Here is an 18808-nt window from a genome sequence, read left to right as displayed (position 1 = left end):
TCTAATTGCATCTTTACAAAACAAAATTGAATTAATGTGACCTTTTAATGTTAAAATGCTAGTTATATAAAAATTGATTTGCAATGGTAAATATTTGCCCTTGTTACTAAGTTTTGAAATTATTAAGATGTTTAGGGTATAAGAATGTTTTTTTTGGACCTAATGTAACAATTTACATAATTTGAAGTGTACATATTTATTTACTACTATTTTTATGAGAGCCAATATGGTGTATTTTGCACTATTCTTGTAAGCAGGTTTTTATGTTGTGGTAAAGTTCTAAGAACATATATATATATATATGACAATGGTTATTAAAAATGATGATAATGTTGTGAATTTATCTTTTTCTTGTCACATTTACGTTTTTAGGTAGAAAATGCACAAGTGTTGGAGTTAGGCAAGCTGAAATGAGGTATAATACAGAACAAAAATCCACAGCAGCCAATGAATAATATTTCTAGCTGGAGTAATATAGCACACTTGATATCTAAATGATAACTTGTGAAGAAATACTTGTTGTTTTTTTTTCATTCTTCTGATTCTCTCCTTTTGTTTATAGTGTACTTGTGGTATATTCAACAGGAGATTCAATAACTTCTTTATCCCAGAATAACACTGAAAATCCAAATAATTGAGTTCATAAGAAAATAAAGAAACTGCATACAAAATAAACAGTCTTTATTAAAACAGACTTAACATGAACACAGTGTGTATACTTGCTTTTATGGGATGAGAGACTGTCCCTTTTACTTGATTCTCTATTTTATCTCACAGATTGCTTAATTTATCAAAATTTGTGCCAGACTTTTTCAATTAAATGCACCATAAATGAACTTAATGACTTTCTTGACCACTTATATAGAATCAAATATAAATTCAGAGTAAACACTATAATAATACAAAAATATATAAATACACAGTATATTTATATACCACATACTGGACTAACTTCACCGAAATGTGAGAGGGGTTTTAAAAACCTATAAGTTTAGTACTTTTCCTTTTCTGTCCTTTTTATAAACAGTTATTATGATTCTAAAATGTACTAAAATATCTTAACAAGTTTATCAGTATAAATATATTTTCACTATCATTCATGTTTTACAGCTTTAGTGACAAAGAACAAACCAAAACTCTTTCACAGACACTATCTTGACATCACCAGCAGTTATTCATTAGCAATTTCACTAGCTTTAATATCATTCAAGTTCACTAGGTAAAGTAAGTATTGTTTAGCCTGAGTGATCTATTTTTTTTCCTGATAATTACAATTTAAATGTCAGAATTTAGCTGTTCTTGTAGAGAAAACAAAGTATTTTTTCCCATATCTGAAAGAAAGATGTGATGCAGTACCCAATAATGTTTTAAATGAAGGCAAAAATAAATTTTGAACTTGTAGTCCTTGAAGATGAAATCTACACTGCTTTGCGTGAAGAACCAGCAATACTCCAGAGATGCTTTTGGATCCATAGAAAGTTCGTCTATCAATCAAATTCAGAAACTTTGTTAATAACCAGTCCATTACGTCTTCAAAGAAAAGAAATATCATTCATGGACAGCAGTAATGATGATGATAGACATTTCTCCAAACTGAAAATGTGGCTTGAAAATAGGTTACACATTTCACAGAGACTAATTTGTTCTGTGCACTGGAATGAAGGACTTGTAAAACCTAAAGAATCCTCTGAACATGCCAAATATATCAACAATGTTTGCCAGAAAGTAAAAGAAATAGTTGGAGATATGATTGATAAAATCATTAAGAAAGATCTTGAAGAGGGATTCAGTGAATATTATAGAGGTAAAAGGGATTAAGTAGTATCATTAAATATATTTTATTAAAAAACTGCCCACACAAAGTATTGATATGAATGTTTCCTAGATTTTTCTGTTATTAAGTTGTAATAATAAATTAGAAATTAAAGAAAGAGAAGTCTCATACAGAATATTAAGTTGATGTCTTCTTATTCCCTCTCAAAGAAATGTGTTATCGTTATTGAAAATCTGAGAAGCACATAGAACTGAACTAGACACTTGTCATTAATAGCTTGTTACTATTTAGTCTTTTTTCTATGTTTGCTGTCTTTAGCTTTCAGAATTAAATGTGTTGATGATGAGTCATATAGTACTTTGAATGTGGTCTCAGGGGCCAGACAATTCCCATCTTTGAAAAAGATGTTTCATGACTTTATTCAAATAATACAAAAATAGGTAAAAAACACGAAGCAATTAAACCTCAGAGTAAAAAAAAAGAAGCTCTATTTTTATTTATTTATTTTAAGTTTTATGTTTTGTGATTAGGAGGCAATCAGAATTGCCTTGTGGGTCAAATACAGCCCATTGAGCAGTCAGTTGGACAACTCTGATGTTCATGAAACCTATAAAGTTCTTTTTTTTTCAAACAAGCCGAGGTACCCACGTTCTTTGTCTGTGTTATGAACTTTAAAAAATGTATGGTGGATGCTATGATAAGTAACAAAAAAATCCTAACTTTCACATAATTTATTTATAACATAACATAATAGTTATTATAGTATTCATTATTAAGTCACCAAAAGTTTTGTATAAGATTTAAGAACTCAATATGTATATACTTAAAACAATGTATACACTGTACGATGGTCAGGATGACTTTGTGGGAAGTGGTAGTGGCAATAGTAGTGGAGGTAGGGGTGCTTTCTGTTACCCACTTTCAACACCAACTTCTTAATATCCTTCCACAATGTTTCATGTGATTAATTAATAGATGATTCATTGGCCACAGAATTGTCTTACGAGCCGAAGTTGAAAGGTAATGGGTCAAAGTTTGAAGTTGGTATAACTCAAAAAATGACTTTTCATATCAGCCTTATGCTGACTTTTGGAGTATTAACCTCAGCTGAATTTATATATTATTGCAATATTGGCAGATTTTTTGTCATTGCATTACTCCATAGCAAACTCTGTGAGATATATAAGATGTTTGTATGTGTGTTTTATTATGGAAAATTTGATAAAGTTTTTCTTTTCAGTGTAAGGACATGGCACCATCTATTAATGTAGGTAATATTAACTTATGTCAAAGATAATAAATGCTCAATAACAGCAATAATGGAGGGTGGAGGGGTTGTGAATCCCTTTATTCCAAACGTCATCCCACAAAGTTTAGTTGAGATTGGCCCAGTGATGTAGGAGTAGTTATATAACAGACAGATACACACAGGTTTTTATGCTTTATATATATATATACAGTATTAATTTGAAAATACTTTTTTGTAGGTATTGAAAATTCCCTTTATGCTGAACTGTGTGAACAAACAAAAAGTTGTCGGCTTCATCAGCAGTATGTCAGTGGATGCCAGGCACTTCTAAGTGCTATCCACAAGTACTTAACTTCCAATTCCTGCCACCCATTAATTATTTATGGAGAGTCAGGTTGTGGCAAGACTTCACTGCTAGCTAAGACTGTTGCTCTTTGCCCCATTTGGGTTCCTGATTTGGCTGTGGTCTTCAGGATGGTTGGAACCTCTCCAGACTCAAGAACAGTTGAAAGACTGTTGATCAGTATCTGTAAACAATGTTGCATCTTATATGATGAACCAACCTTTCTAGCAATAAAGGTAGGCTGCTTAGAAGTTTTATGCTCATTGTTTTTCATTTTATATTAGAATATTAAATCACTCCTTCCATGAACAGTTATAACTGAATTATATGCATCACGTTTGAGTATATTGAAAAAACTTTATACATTGTACATTTTCTGCTTCATAGGGGGAAAATGTGATAAAAACTGTAAGTATTTTGGGAAACAATTTTTTTTTATGATAAAGTAAATTTTTTTACTTTAGAAACTTATGTTTCTGTTGTATCTGTTCTAATACTTTTCCAACTAAAAAAAATTTTCATGCATTAGAAATTTAAGTTTTTGTTTGGACAAGAATTTGAACAACAAAATGAAGTTAGAATATTTCATGCTTTTTTTATTAATTCATTAAATATTTATTGTTTGTTTGTATAAATATCAAATAAGGTTAACTTTAACTTCAGGTAAATCATCATTTTATTGATGGATATGACATCCGTTGTAAAGATTAGTTGACATTTTTTCTGTGTACTTGGAGAAAAGTATCTGTGTAGAACAACCAGACTAGAAAGTTAGTGATCAAAGCAAAAATATTGTTACTAGTTGTGGCATAATGTTTTTTTAAAGAAAATATCTATTTTCTGCTAAAGTAGCAAAAGTACATTTCATATAATGTCTTCTTGCAATGTTTTCTGTTGTAGAGCTTACATGAAGCAGAAACTGTCCTGAATTTTTTGCTCACCAGAGTTCATTCAACTAGGCCCTTGCTCATCATCATAGATGGTATAGACCAGGTGTCAAGCTACAGTTCTAGAGACATCCATTGGATTCCTTTGGAACTACCACAACATGTCAAAATGATCTTGAGTTTTCAAAGTGGAAGTGAAGAATTTGAAAAATTAAAGGTGAGCAAAAATTAACTGTACATCACTCGTTGTTCTGTATAAGAAAATTTCATAATAAACCTGGTAATTTGATTTTGAGTACAACTATACCAGATGGGATGGACATGACCTAAGGTTTAGCATCTCCAGATTGTTAATTCAAGGATTCATGTTTCTGCTGCAAAAATACACATCACACTTTAGAGCCATAAATGCACTATAAAGTATGACTGTCAAATCTGTCTATTCAGTCAGACAAGAGTAGCTCAAGTCTTGACAGTTGGTGCTGTTGACTAGCTGCCTTCCCTCTAGTCTATTAGTTCAAAATTAGTGTAAAAATTCTATATAAACAAAAAATAAATATATATTTACTGAATATTTTAATTTTCTTAAAGATTGGCTAATCCCTTATTACTTTCTTGAAAATATTTGGCATGAAAATTTGTATTTTTCAACATTTATAACAATTGTTCACCATTTTAAAGACTTCAATTTCTAATGTATCTTATGCTAATTTAAAATTAGTTTTGTCTATTTCACTTGCTCTTTCTTGCTACTTGTGTTGGATTCATTTCCAACCATTATTTTAAAATTTCTACTAAAGTGTCCTTTTGAAATCTGATTTTTATGCAATTTTTCTTTAAGCTAAGCTTCGACCTTCCGTATTAACCATACATGATGTTGATATCATTTTGTTTTTTGTCATACAATTCCCCAACCACTAATTTCTCAAAATTACAGTTAGTTTCTATCCACTAAACACTATTAATCAATATGATACCCTTGCTTGTTATCCAACTAGAAATTTCTTAAAGTTACATTTGGTTTCTGTCCAACATTGTCAAACAATACGATAGCAAATTTGCAAAATTACACTTGGTTTCTATAAATGTAGCACTGTCAAACAATTTGCTACCCTTGCTAGTATCTAACTAGAAATTTCCTCAAGTTACACTCAGTTTTTTGTCCTTAACACTTTAATCACATCTGATATTGTAAAGTAAATGTATATTTCCACAAGATCTTCAGAGAAAACAAACTTTTCATTTCTTTTATTTGAATGGAAAATATCAAATTGCTCTATTTAGATTTTTAGACTTTTTTTATATTTTCTTTATTAGGAGTATCTTTTGATGCATGAAAAATGGTTTAGCATAATAATATCCATGTATTTATGATGGGGTTAATAAGTAACAGTTGCTTTTATTTTATTTTATGATTTTTGTTTTTTCACAACAGCAAACTTTATACACAATTGTTTGTGTATATATGTTCTTTTTCGTTTTTCAGAAGATATTCAATGAAGAAGCTTACATCGAAGTTCCTAATTTGACACCAGAAGAGTGTCTTGCTATTATTGAAGATGTTTTAAAACAAAATAACCAAAGAATTACTGAAGTACAGCACTCTTTAGTTTGGTTGTGCTGTCAGAATTCTCCTTCTATCTGTTATGTTCAATTGCTTGCATATATGAGTCTCTACTGGCACAGTATCAAAGGTCTTAGTGAGCTCAAGGTCAAACGAACAACTGAAGGGCTTATGTTCCAGCTACTTACCATTTTGGGTGGGCATGTTGGAGATGGAGTTGTGACTTTTATCTTAGGACTGTTAGTCGCTACCAAGCAGGGAATTTCAGATGCTGAGATTCTGGATATTTTATCATGTGAAGACTTAGTGTTACAGAGAGTTTATTCTCATGAATGTTCTTATATAAGACGGTTTCCATGTCTATTGTGGGCTTATATTAAGCGTCATCTATCTGTGTTTGTAAAGTATGCAGTAACAGATGGTAGGAGCTTGCTTATCTGGAGGAATGAAAACTTCCGCGGATTGTGTGAAAGATATTTACACAAAGAAGGCTGCAACTTACCAACACATGCTTTAGTTGACTACTTTGAAGGTCGGTGGGCAGGAAGTAAAAAAAAGCCATACCCTTCACCCAAAGAGGGCACTGAGATTTTGAAGGATAGGTATGTCTTAGTCCAGCCACTTTACTATGGTTCTTTTCCAAACCGACGAAAATTTATTGAACTACCTTACTATTATTTACATTCTTTAAGTGATAGTTGCTTCAGAGAGAAATTCATTCTAAATTCTGAATGGTTACAGCAAAAAATTCAAGCCCTTGGCCCACTTGAAGTCCTAGAAGACATGACAATGTACCAGTGTATCAAACGTGAAGATGAAGAAATATCATTGCTCAGAGAAGTCATTCAGCTATCAAGTTATGCTCTTCTTTATGATGGATCACAGATTTTCACCCAGTTGTACACAAGATTTTTTACATTATTCAGTAATAATGAAGTTAACAATAAACAGTTTCCATTCCTGAAGTTGATGTTTGAAAGAGCACGGTGGGCACCTACTCCAAGTCTTCTACCTGTTATACCTTGTCTGCAAACTCCAAAAACATCTTGCATAACAAATCCCTCACTTGAAGTACATGTGACTCTTGTATCTAACCTTTATCGCTTGAAACAAAACTGGGGTTACATGATCTCGCTTTCAGAAGATCACAGTGAAATTATCTTGTGGAATATCTATAATCAGGAAGTTGCAAAAGTAGTACACTCAGCATCCAGACCCAAAGAACTTAAGATGATTGATGATCATCGTGCCTTGGTTCTTTGTGATTCCACTCTTTTAATTTATGACATTGATGAAGGCCTGTGTGAGCCTAAATTCAAGGTCTCTGGATATACCAGTCATTGCTTTGGATATTATGGAAATTACATTGTTATATTTTCAGAAAAGAATACATGCATCAGATTTCTAAATATCAAAACTGGTGAAGAGAAAGACACTCTTAAACCTGATGATTATGGGTACGTTTTACAGCTATGATCCGTAAATGCAACTCTCTAATTTATTCATGTTATAATTCTGCAGATAGTATTAAAATTTTAAATTTTCCAACAAACTGTAACTTTACATCAAGGATTTCAGGTTAGACAAATTTTTCCATGTGCTTTATATTAAGTATTAAGATGAATTGCTCAAATTTCTATAATCTTGGATTAATCTACTGAAATAAGTCAAAATGCAAATTAAATTACTTTTCTAATCATGAAATGCTCTGACTGAACTTCAAGCATGAATGAATTTTCTATTAATTGTCAAATCAGTTGTTTTTTTTAGATAAAATTTTCTGTCTATATATCATGATTCAGAACATAAAGATTGTTTTTTCAACTGAACCATCAAAGCTTATGAAATTTACATTCATAAGAAATTTCGTTCTTGTTAATTAATAGTTTATCTTTAGTCTGTACAACAGAGATGAAATTGCTACTTGTTTAGTTATTTTTTCCATACATTATTTGATTGTTTTTAATCTTGGGTATCCATTATACTGATTTACTATTTGATTCTTTAACTTATTTTATTTAGAAATTGGGTTATGAATAAACTGGTGGTGACAAGTAATGGTCAGTTATGTGTATGGAGAACTAGTATCCAGAATCAGTCCTCTATCTTAGTTTGGGAACTAAAGAATAAGAAGTTGTTATATGATCTGCACATTTCAACATATGTCTTTATACCACAGCTGTCTAAAGAAACTAATGATGGCTACTTGCTAGTGTCAGCATGTCAGGTAAAGTTTTTTACTTGTTCAAAGCATAAGAATATGGTAACATTACTAGCTCCTAGTAATATTTAATGTTAACATGAGATTATTGTTGTGGCTCATTTTGTTGTTAGACATTATTTTTTACTCTACAATTTTGATTTCAACCTCTGTTGATGCAAATAAACAATGCTGGCTTCTAAGCTTACAACTTTGAAAAGACATTATGTACAATAAATGTCTGTTTTTACAAATATAGGAAATATTGTTGCGTCATCGAGATCACGTGACTATTCTCACGCCCTCTACTTTCTAGAACTATCCTGTACTTTGGCGAATGCTCTAGCATTTACTAGATATAGGGTAGTCTGGTATATAAAAGAGGGTGACAATGTGACAGTAAGGTAATGTGTGTGTAGACAGTGAGTAATTGATCTGCAGTCAGAGAGAGACGTATTGTTGAAGTTAATGTTCGTTATTATAGTGTTTGTTTTAGCGAGATTGTTGAAATTAAGTGTATCGAAAAGTTATATTCAGAAAGAATAAACCAGTTTTATTAAGTAAGGACTTGTGTCGCTAAAATTTCTTCGGAACGAAGTTACGGAAAGTTAATTAACAAACGGAGACGTAACAATATAATACTGCTGCATGATTTTGACCTACACATCAGAAAATTTTAACTTATAATGCAAAAAAATTTCTTACCTTTAATAAATACAAATGATTATGTAATATCTTTTTTTTATCATAATGAAGACAAATAAGTTTATTCTAGTATTTAAAATAAATACAAATTTTAATTTGAAGTATTATTAAATTTCTATTTTACAGGATATTACCAATACAAACCTAGCTAATCATTATTTCAGGTGAATATCCTTATCTCAAAAGCTAGCCAATTTCTTGGTATGTTGACACAGGTAAATGAAGAGGATGTGCTTTATGTCTGTCGTTATTCAGCTCTTTCTGACTTTGATAACTAAATAATGTTCTCACATATGCTGAAATAAACCAAATGAATATACAGTATAACATATTTTTGTGGGTAGATGTTATGTAGCTTACTTTATGCCTCTCCACTTCCTAAAACTCCTTGGTGTTCTTACTTCATTTTCCTGCTACTCAGAATTTAGGTCTCAGGCTTTATTTGAAATATGGAGATGAAAGTCTACCAGCCAGCCATTTAAAAAGAGAGTTTCACTTGTATTCAGGATCTCAAGTGTAGATAATGGGATTCTAATTTTTAAATAACAGTGAAGCTCAAATCTTGCACATTACCTTTGGTATAAGACTTTCCTTGTCTCCTAAAATGAGCTAAGATTTTTGTTAGTTCAAGTAAAACTTTTAGGTTATAAAAGACAGCGTAAAACAGTTTTCCATGTGTTTCTCTTCCTCAAACTATCTTTAGGTTCTAATATTAAATTATGTTATATGATTCCAAAGCTGGTAAAATATATTTCTTCACTAATAATAAAATATCCTCATCAAACCAAATCTTATAATTTTGATGTCACTAGTTAAACTTAAATGTACAGTATTGAAATAATTAAGGAAGTACGCAAGTGATGCACATTCAGGAGTCACAAAAAATAAGCAGTTACAAGTATATAGTTAATTTATTAATGGTATTATAAATTAAAATAATTTTTGTAAAAATCTTAAAGGCAGCCCTTATTATTCATATACTTATCAAGCTTTTTCTAAAACATACATAAATTTACTGCCTCTAGAATATCCGAACGCAACCCATTCCAAAGGCCAATCACTCTGTTATAAAAATTAAACTGTCTTATCTGAACATGATTCCTACCTTACCAGAATTTATATTTGTGTCTCCTAGTCATACTGTCCTCGCTGTTAAATATGAAAAACGATGATGCATCAACACTATCAATTCACTTTACAATCTTAAACACTTCAATCAGATCCCCCCACTAACACTTCTTTTTTCAAGAAAAAACAATTTGAGAGATTTCAGCCTCTCCTCGTATGACAATCACTCCATCCCAGGCATCATTCTAGTAACCCTTCTCTGAACCCTTTCCAACAATTCACTGTCTTTCCTAAGGTAAGGAGCCCAAGACTGAACACAATATTCCAAATGCAGCCTAACCAGTGAACTGTACAATGAAATTATAATCTCTTTAGACTTGTATTCAATATTTCTGAAGATACAACATAAAGTCCTATTTGCCCTACCACTAGCAACAACACATTGCTTTAGAGACTGATCCACTATTACACCAAGATCCCTTTGGATGGGAATAACCTTAACAGTGTTATGAAGGAAGTTATAATTTTCCTAAATGAAAATGTATTTCTGATAGGTACCTCCCTCCTCTCACACGATTAGCTTTTCTTGTTTTGTACTACCCTCTATATGCAAACTTTTTCAGAAACGCATGCCGCAAGCCTTCATCCTCCCCTTGTTGGAATCCAACACGTCTCTCTTGTAAATCATCATGCCTCACCACTCACCAATAGGAGAGCATTATTATCACGTGACGCATGTTACTCCCTCTACACGCCACTACCGAACTATCACTTCTCATCTGGCAGCTGTCGAGTTTAGACTTTCTTTTTTTACATTGTTCAGTTACCCTGAAGTGGTTTATTTTTTAATTTTTATATTTTCTTAACTTCATTTACTACATTTCACAGTTCTGCAGTTGATATTTTAATATAGCATTACTTCCTCATGTTTCTCGCTTATGAATTCCAAAGTTACAATCACCAGTTTCTTCTGAGCCAGGCCAGACTGAAGACGATTTTGATTGTTTGTCCCCCCCCCCCCGAGTTTGCCGCGTCTTCCTGTTCACTGCCTGATGATTCAGCTCGTCTGTCATCAGTCTTTTCAGACTCTATCTCTCAGGTATATGATGTTTTTCTCTTACACCTGTTTCCTATTACCATAGACCTTCCCTCTTACATGAAACAACTTTCTGCCCCTATTTAGTATTGCATTTTTATATTTTCTTAACTTTATTCACTATTTAGTATTTCCCCTGTCCCCCGATATTAGGGTTCATGCGGACCAATTTGCCATTCAACTGGGGGAGGGTGTTAGTGTGCCTCCTCCCCCACGGCCTTTGGATCAATCCACCCTTGCTTATCATCGGGCAGATTTTCCCTTTCTCGACCAACAGTTTGATGGTGTGTCATGTACCTGGTGCTTTCCATCTTGTAGCCGATTGTCTTTCTAGACCAGATCACTTTTATCTCATGGAGTGGTCCCTGCATCCTGCTATTTTTTGGTGGCTATGTCTGCATCTGGGTACAACCCATATCGATGCCTTTGCCACCACCATCAATCACAAATTACCTCAGTTTTGGTCCTTGGTCCCCCATCCTCGACCCTTGGCTGTTGCTGCCTTCAGCCAGGATTTGTCTCATCTGTTCTTTTATGTTTACGCTCCCATCCGTTTACTTCATCGGGTGGTTTCCCCCATCCATGCCTCTCCATGAATGATCCTTCTAATTGCTCCTTACTGGGCTGCTCAAACATGGTTTCCTCAGTTGCTCCAACTGCAGGTGATCTCTCTCCTTCCATCTGAACCTGCTCTGTCAACCCCAGTCACCAGTGCTCCATCCTGTGCCATCTGTCCTCCATCTTCACACCTGGATTTTGTCAGGCGAGGAGTTCCAGTTTCTCTCACAGACTAGGTTCACATTTAGCCTGTTCTAGTTGCCCTTCTTCTATGGCCATCTATCAATGCAAATGGAGCATTTATCGCTCCTGGGCATTGACTTAGAGTTTCTCATATAGCTGTTTGAGAAGGGTTCTTCTGTCTCCTCGATTTTGGGGTTTTGAGCAGTGTTATCCCCTACATTCCGTTTTTCCCACTTCCACAGGGTCTTTGCTTCCCCTGTCCTTTCCATGTTGATCCATTCCTTCTGGCCCCATTAGCCACCAAGGCATCCCAGATAAGGCCATTAGCATGGTCCTTTATGCCCTCATTTTATCCCCATTCAAACCACTCTATGTGTTCCCTGTTTTACCTCTCCTTGAAGGCATATTTCCTACTCCTCCTGGCCTGCAGGCGTCGTAGGTCAGATATTTTCGCTTTTGACATTACCAGGACCTTGTACCACTTTATACTTTATCTGGATCCTGCTTTCCTTCCCAAGACCTCTGCAGCTTGAGAAGGTCAGTCTGCTTTTTCCCTATCTGCCTACCCTCTATATGTCATCTCTACCCTAGTCCTGAAACAGATAGACTCCTCCGTCCTGTCTGTACCCTCCATTGTTATATTGCTCACATGGCTTCCTTCTAGGGTTCTCGTTCCCTGACCAGTTGGGTTTGATGTTTGATCTAGTTGGCCTATTCCTCCTTGTTTCCTTCCCAGTGTGATCTCTTTCACATTTCTTCACATCAAATCCATCACCTTACCTTCTCCCTTGCCTCTCATTTTCATTGGCCACTGGAAGAGATTCTATGATTGGGCATGTGAACGACTCCACACACGTTCATCTCCCACTACCTACACCACATCGCCTGTGGCTATTCTACAGACTTTGGTTTGGCTGCGACATGAGGTAAGCCCTCACCAATGCTTTCTTTTCTTTCAGGGGACCCTGCTTCAGCATCAATTTGGATCCAGCTCTGTGGTGAGTGGTGCCTGACCAGGTATTCTGTCTGTACTCGGAATGGGTTCCACTTAGATGGCTATGATCATTTGCAGTCATCTTGCTATCAAATCTGCACTGTATTGTCCATGGCTATGTACGCTCACTCTTGAGATGGGATGTTTCACAAGAACACTAGTGTAAATTCCTTGTGATAATTGCATCATAATGTGCCTGTCTCAGACCATTCCACCCATGTACAGCATGAATAAAGCAGAAGGGGATTGCTGCCCAATCCTGCTATGCCTAGATTGAATAAATTGATGTGGTCTGCTTTTCAAAATAGGGTTTCATCCATTGCACTGTCTCAGGTGTTGAAGTCTCTCCAAACTCTCCACTGCACTTCCCCTCCTTCTTCCAGTGGAGTACGGGAGTCCTTACCACTTGCCAGTTCCAAGCCGCTGGGGTGGTTGACCATGGAGGCAACCTGCTGGATGGGTTCCCCAAAGATGGCTATAACCATTCAGTTCAGAGTAGGGCAGTGGTGTTCTGCTGGTGTAGAGGGATTTACAAGATCCTTTGGATGAGTAACTATTTCCTGGAGTTGAGACACCCAAATGCAGTTCACCCCTCCAATTGAGTGCCCTCCTCCTACCCTCGCATAGACGTTGGTATCCAGGGAGTGAGGTTTTGGAGTTTTTTTAAAGTGAATCAATCACATAAGTCCTCACACAGGTTTCGGGTTGTCCATCTTCCTCTCTTGACTTGTCTTCTGTGTTGTGGGTCGCAGAAGGTCTGTGTGACCTGTTTCTGCTTCTGTCCTACATTTTCCCTCGTTGAGTGATGAGGTTGTTACTGGGGTCATTTTAGGCTGGCTTCACAGTTGTGGGAGTTGAGAGCATGCAATGGACTTCCCTCGGATTCAGTATGACACATTCCCGGATCCTTGGCATTAGGCTACCCTATGAGTTTCTAAAGTAGAATGTTTGGTTCACTCTTGACTCTGGGACTTGAGGTGAAGATGGTATGACCCTCATCCTATCCTCGCGAGGATGTCGGTACCTAGCGAGTGAGGTTTTGGATGTAGTTGACTTACCAAGTACAGTCCCTTGCACCTTAGCCACTCTATACCATGGAACACATCCTTACTTGCCCACTTCCATTGTGGGATTGAGTGATACTGATTTCTGTTTAAGATCACATTGCTAAACTATCTTCTCCCGTACGCATGTGCTCCCTTTAATGTTCCACCATGTATGGTCCTCCTGATCATGTCGATGTTCATGGTGAAGAGATAGGTGACTCAGATGTGGTGCAGCACCCCTCCTCAGATCACTTCCGAGGTACGTGTCTATGCTTCTCTCGTACTGGTTCCTCCTCCATTTCAATGTGGGATTCAAGCTAATCTTATGAGAAGAGGGAGATTACCTTATCGGAAGTTATAATTTTCCTAAATGAAAATGTATTTCTGATAGGTACTTCCCTCTTCTCACACTTCCCACCCTTCTCCTAACAATTTTCTGGTGCTTGCATCTTCTGCCAAACTTTGCAGTGATAGTTCAGTAGTGGCACGTAGAGGGAGTAACATGCGTCACTTGATAGTAGTGCTCTTCTATTGGTGGAGAGGTTATGCATGATGATTTGCATGAGAGACGTCTTGGAACTGTGGATTCCAACAGAGGGAGGATGGAGGCTTGTGGCATGCATTTCTAAAAAGGTTTGCATATAGTGGGCAGCATAAAACAAAAAAATCTAATCTTGTGAGCGGAGAGAGGTACCTATCAGAAATACATTTTCATTTAGGAAAATTATAACTTCCTTCATAACACTGTTAAGGTTATTTCCATCCAAATTATATTTATAATTCAAATTATGTTCACACATCTTTGTTAAGAATGTGTAATAACATATTCTCTTGCTTATCATCATCATTTAAGTGTGATTGGCCCACTGACTTTTCAGCCTTAGGCCTCATTCAGGCAATGTGCAAAGACAAATATAAAGTAAAGAAATAATTTGCTTTCCAGTTCACAGAGCTATGAACCCAGAATTCCATTTCATGTTTGTGTGCACTTGTTAATGTCTATTGAAACATGTCATTAGATTGCTTGTTTATCTCTTAACTTTTCTTACTTTTCTGGTTTTAAAGTATGGTGAGTTAGACCTTTAGCTTTTGTAATGGAGAGGTAATTTATCCTTTTTTGAAAAACCTTTTACAGCAACTGGTTTCCAAAACATAAGTGTTGAACTACATACTGTTATATTTTTTAAACTTGATCTATTACAGCTGTTTAATTTATGTATATTTTGTCTACACATAAAAAATGGTTCATTTACATTTAATTTACTTTAACATACAAATGCAATGGTCTACAGGCTCCCTTCAGAAAAGAAGCAGCAGCATAGTATATAGATCCTACTGTGGGCCATCAACACAGAACAAATCAGGTGGTCTTTGAACAAAGTTCGAGAACCACTAACGTATGGTTTATATAGATATATGTTTTATATCTTTACAGTACGTTTTGTTGAGGCTATATTTAAAAGTGAAGTTTAGAAATTAATAGAATTTTGAATACCTAGTAATATCAGTTTGTAAGGTATTATACAACTGTACGTTTTCAGTAGGAACCAATGAAAACTAGTTTTTATATAGTACAAACTAGATGATTACAGCTTATTTCTTTATTATTTTATTCTATTGAAGTCCCATTTCAAACTGATTATTACATTTGTTTTACAGGCACTCTGCAAAGATAGTTCACACATCCTCATACTGTATGATCTTCAGACTGGTCATATCAAGAACCAGTGGCATGCCTGCACAGAGGTCACTGCTGTTGCTGTCTACTCAGAGTTGGACTGTGTGTTGAGTGGATTATCAAACACATTGATTGTGGTTTGGGAAATGACAACAACACAGAAAAGGTGAATACACATAAGAATACTACTATGATATAAACGTGTAGTTATTTAACTTTTAGTGGTTAGAATCATTACACTTAAGTGTAATTTATGAATTGTGTCAAAACAGCAATTGCATTAATACAAAAACACATCATAAATGAATGTGAAACAAACTAACATACAGTATACAATTATATGTCATTATGACACTATTATTTTATTATTTTAAGAAGTAATCTATGACGAATGTGGTGAAATTCAGCACAACCTGATAAAACTATTGTATGGGAAAGCAGAGGCATTCTTCTGAGTTATATTTTTACAGCAATGATATATTTTTGTATAATTGAACTGTCCAACTATAAACATTCACCAGCTAGTAAACTGGATGGCTGAAATTTTAATCATGTCCTTGAAAATTTTAAAGCAATGATCAGTATAGCCTACAAGTTGTTACCACACACACATCAGTAGTTCATAAATTATTCAAACATTAATAAAAAACTAAACATTTTTAACAGATGAATATCTTCTAATTTTCTTTCTTTTGTTACTGTCATTCCTTTTCATTATATTCTTTACTACACTGTATTGTGTACCTGAGACACTAAAGAAATTGTACAGTTCCTGAACAGTCACAAGCATATTACACACTGACATAACTTCTTTTGGGATGTCAAAAAAAGTACAAGATTGAGAACATGTGCTTTACAATGAACATGAATAGCTTCGGGTTGGCATTTTGAATTATTGTGGCAAATCCACTATACCGACCTGCATAGCTGATCCACCGTTATTTTAATCTGTCTGGTGAAATCCTTCAAAGTTCTCAATACAGTTAAAATTCTTGTCAACATTTCAAGCCACAGATGCAACTTGTGAGTGATGAGTCAAAGAATTTTGCATCAGTATTCTTGTGCATAACATCATTAGTTGAATGATTCCCTAAAATTAAGATTTGATTCTATACTTTGATTAAGTGTACATGAAATATTTCTCTTGGTTACAAATAATTTTTTCCAGACATGGACAGTACTTAGAAAGATGCAGTTACAATTCTAAAAGATTACTCCTGTTAGCTGAGTTTGTTGACTCAAAGTATTCTTGTAATGCAAGATCAATCCAGTCTAAGGTACTCAAAGTTTTTGTTAACAAAGAAAATATTTAAGAATTGACCATCAATTTTTTATAGAAGTTAAATTGATCATATTTTCTGTGAAGAATGTCTCTTACACTAGAAAACTCAACCTGAACTCTTTTATAAAGAATAGTATCCAGGAACTGGAGATGTTATTTAGTTATTTCTTTTTTTTATATGTTTATGTTTAAAGAACTAGATTATTGTTAGATTTTCATCTCTACCCCTTTCTGTTAGATTCATTTTGAGAGGACACAGTTCTCCTGTTGATCATATTCAACTTTCAGTATCATCTGGTTTTTGTGTGACCTGGGACTCGAAGGGTTATGATCGCAGTCTTAGACTGTGGGATCTAAAAAAGGGTGAGAAAAAATAGTTTAATTTTTTATTTTTCAATCCTCTTAAGATGCTTTCTTCTAGTTGGAAAAAGAACATTTTGTGGAATATGTATTCTAAAGTTTCATTAGTTTGAAAAAATGTATGGTCTGTGATATTGTAAGTTAAGTTTAGCTTTCTGATAGAAAACAAATAGTAACTGTATCCTTAAAATATAAGACGAGTTGACAAGTTAGTTGTTGTTAATTTTTTTGTTAATGTTCATCTAAGCTATTTCCATGATTGGAAAGAATTGGTAGGATAACATGCACATAATTAGTGCATTTAATAAGGGATCTATCAGACTAGTTTTACAAATTAAAAGCTAACTGGGAAAGCTAGAATTAGTACTTATTATTTTAACAGTTATAAAAAAAGATACTATCATTTGAACAAGCAGCTTCTTTATTTTAATACTACATTTTGTACACTTCCAATACACAGCTATACAGGTTATAGGAGATAAATAAACTTGTTTGTTTTTTATATCTATATTTACCACTGAAATGTTTTTCTAGTACAGCTTTCACAGTACAAAAGCTAGATATCAAGATCTACAGAAAATTCAGTTCAAAGATGATGAAATCAAAAGAATTTGACTTCCAATATTATGTTACATACTTAATTACCATCTAAACCTGATTATATTATTCATTCATTGGTAATGTGATCTGGACTCCTAATGAACTGGGATTTTCTAATAATGTTGAATTAATAATAGGTAGTGTAGCCTTTTACTTGGGCCAAGAGAGCATCAAAGATGTTGAAGACATAACTGAAAGGGTTGGTGTGAGAGATTTTAATAATGCAGATGGTTCCTTGTAATTGATCTAAAGTATATAATCAAGTAACATGATTTTTGTGATAAAAAAAAATCCTAAAAGTTGGAGTTTGTTAATCTGAAGCGTTAATAAATTTTGGTTGGGATTAAATTAGAAATGTATGATTCAAATGTTAAGGTGTAACTAAATATGATGGTTGTTATATAAAATCCTACGGTTGTATTTCTAAATTTGAAATCACAGTATCAACTCCACTTCAGTTTTATAAGGGAGAAAAAAGAGGCCAATGTATCATAACAGATTATTGTGCATAATTAACATTATTTGAAAATAAGAGTATTAGATATGATTTCAAAGGTGAAGGTGATTCTCATGGTAAGTTTTAAATTGTTTGATTAATGATAATAACTAGTTTGTATACCAATATAACAGGTTGTTCTCTTTCCACTGAACATTAAATATTTTTACCTTAGAAGTTTGCATTTACTATCCAACATTTTAGAAAAGACAATGGGGCTTTAAATACTTGGATGAAAATAGATGCTGCTTTCTTTCAAGAGTGATATTTTTATTTTAGCTTTCAGAAATTCAATAATTATCAGAATGGTTTTAAGGATTTGTTTTACACAATTTATTGTTATTTTAAAATCAGATCACTATATAATCATGTGAAATATTCGTTTTTTTTTTGTTATCTTATAGGAGAATGTTTATCTACATTCACACCAGATGAGCTTATCGTGTGCTGTGAACTGTCTCTAGATGGGAAGGCAGTTGTTATAGGGCTTGAAGGAAAACCTGGAATCACAACCCTAATTCTATGCCATAATAGTACAGTACAAAATGAACAAGCCTCTAGACTTAGAGTATGGAAACCAAGGACAAAATAAAACTTTTTAGCAGTCCATTTATTAAATCTAATGGTTATGTACTTTTTTAGGTTTTAAAATATTTGACATTTTTTTCTTGTAATTAACCAAAAACTTGAAACTCTGGAGATCATGGTTTGTATAGTTTACAGAA

The 18808-nt window shown here is 34.0% G+C and overlaps 1 protein-coding gene across 1 annotated transcript; it reads left to right on the top strand.

Annotated features, from left to right (window-relative positions):
• Positions 1-997: 997 nt before the first annotated feature.
• On the top strand, positions 998-18808 carry LOC111086687 (NACHT domain- and WD repeat-containing protein 1-like). The gene is made up of 8 exons (XM_022390512.1): positions 998-1804; positions 3262-3602; positions 4267-4470; positions 5740-7274; positions 7840-8044; positions 15327-15511; positions 16866-16990; positions 18488-18808. Exons 1-8 carry the CDS (start codon positions 1372-1374, stop codon positions 18673-18675), a joined length of 3216 nt encoding a protein of 1071 aa, XP_022246220.1. The 5' UTR covers positions 998-1371; the 3' UTR covers positions 18676-18808.

Source organism: Limulus polyphemus, unplaced genomic scaffold (genome assembly GCF_000517525.1).
Source record: "Limulus polyphemus unplaced genomic scaffold, Limulus_polyphemus-2.1.2 Scaffold1324, whole genome shotgun sequence".
NCBI lineage: Eukaryota > Metazoa > Arthropoda > Merostomata > Xiphosura > Limulidae > Limulus > Limulus polyphemus.
The sequence above is the reverse complement of the archived record's forward strand: the minus strand, read 5'-3'. Positions and strand labels throughout refer to the sequence as shown.

Excerpts from the sequence above, each read along its gene's own strand:
- LOC111086687 (XM_022390512.1), top strand. The coding sequence starts at position 1,372 with ATGAAGGCAAAAATAAATTTTGAACTTGTAGTCCTTGAAGATGAAATC. Across the intron at positions 1,805-3,261 it reads ATTCAGTGAATATTATAGAG|GTATTGAAAATTCCCTTTAT; the intron begins GTAAAAGGGATT and ends ACTTTTTTGTAG. Across the intron at positions 8,045-15,326 it reads TGCTAGTGTCAGCATGTCAG|GCACTCTGCAAAGATAGTTC; the intron begins GTAAAGTTTTTT and ends TTTGTTTTACAG.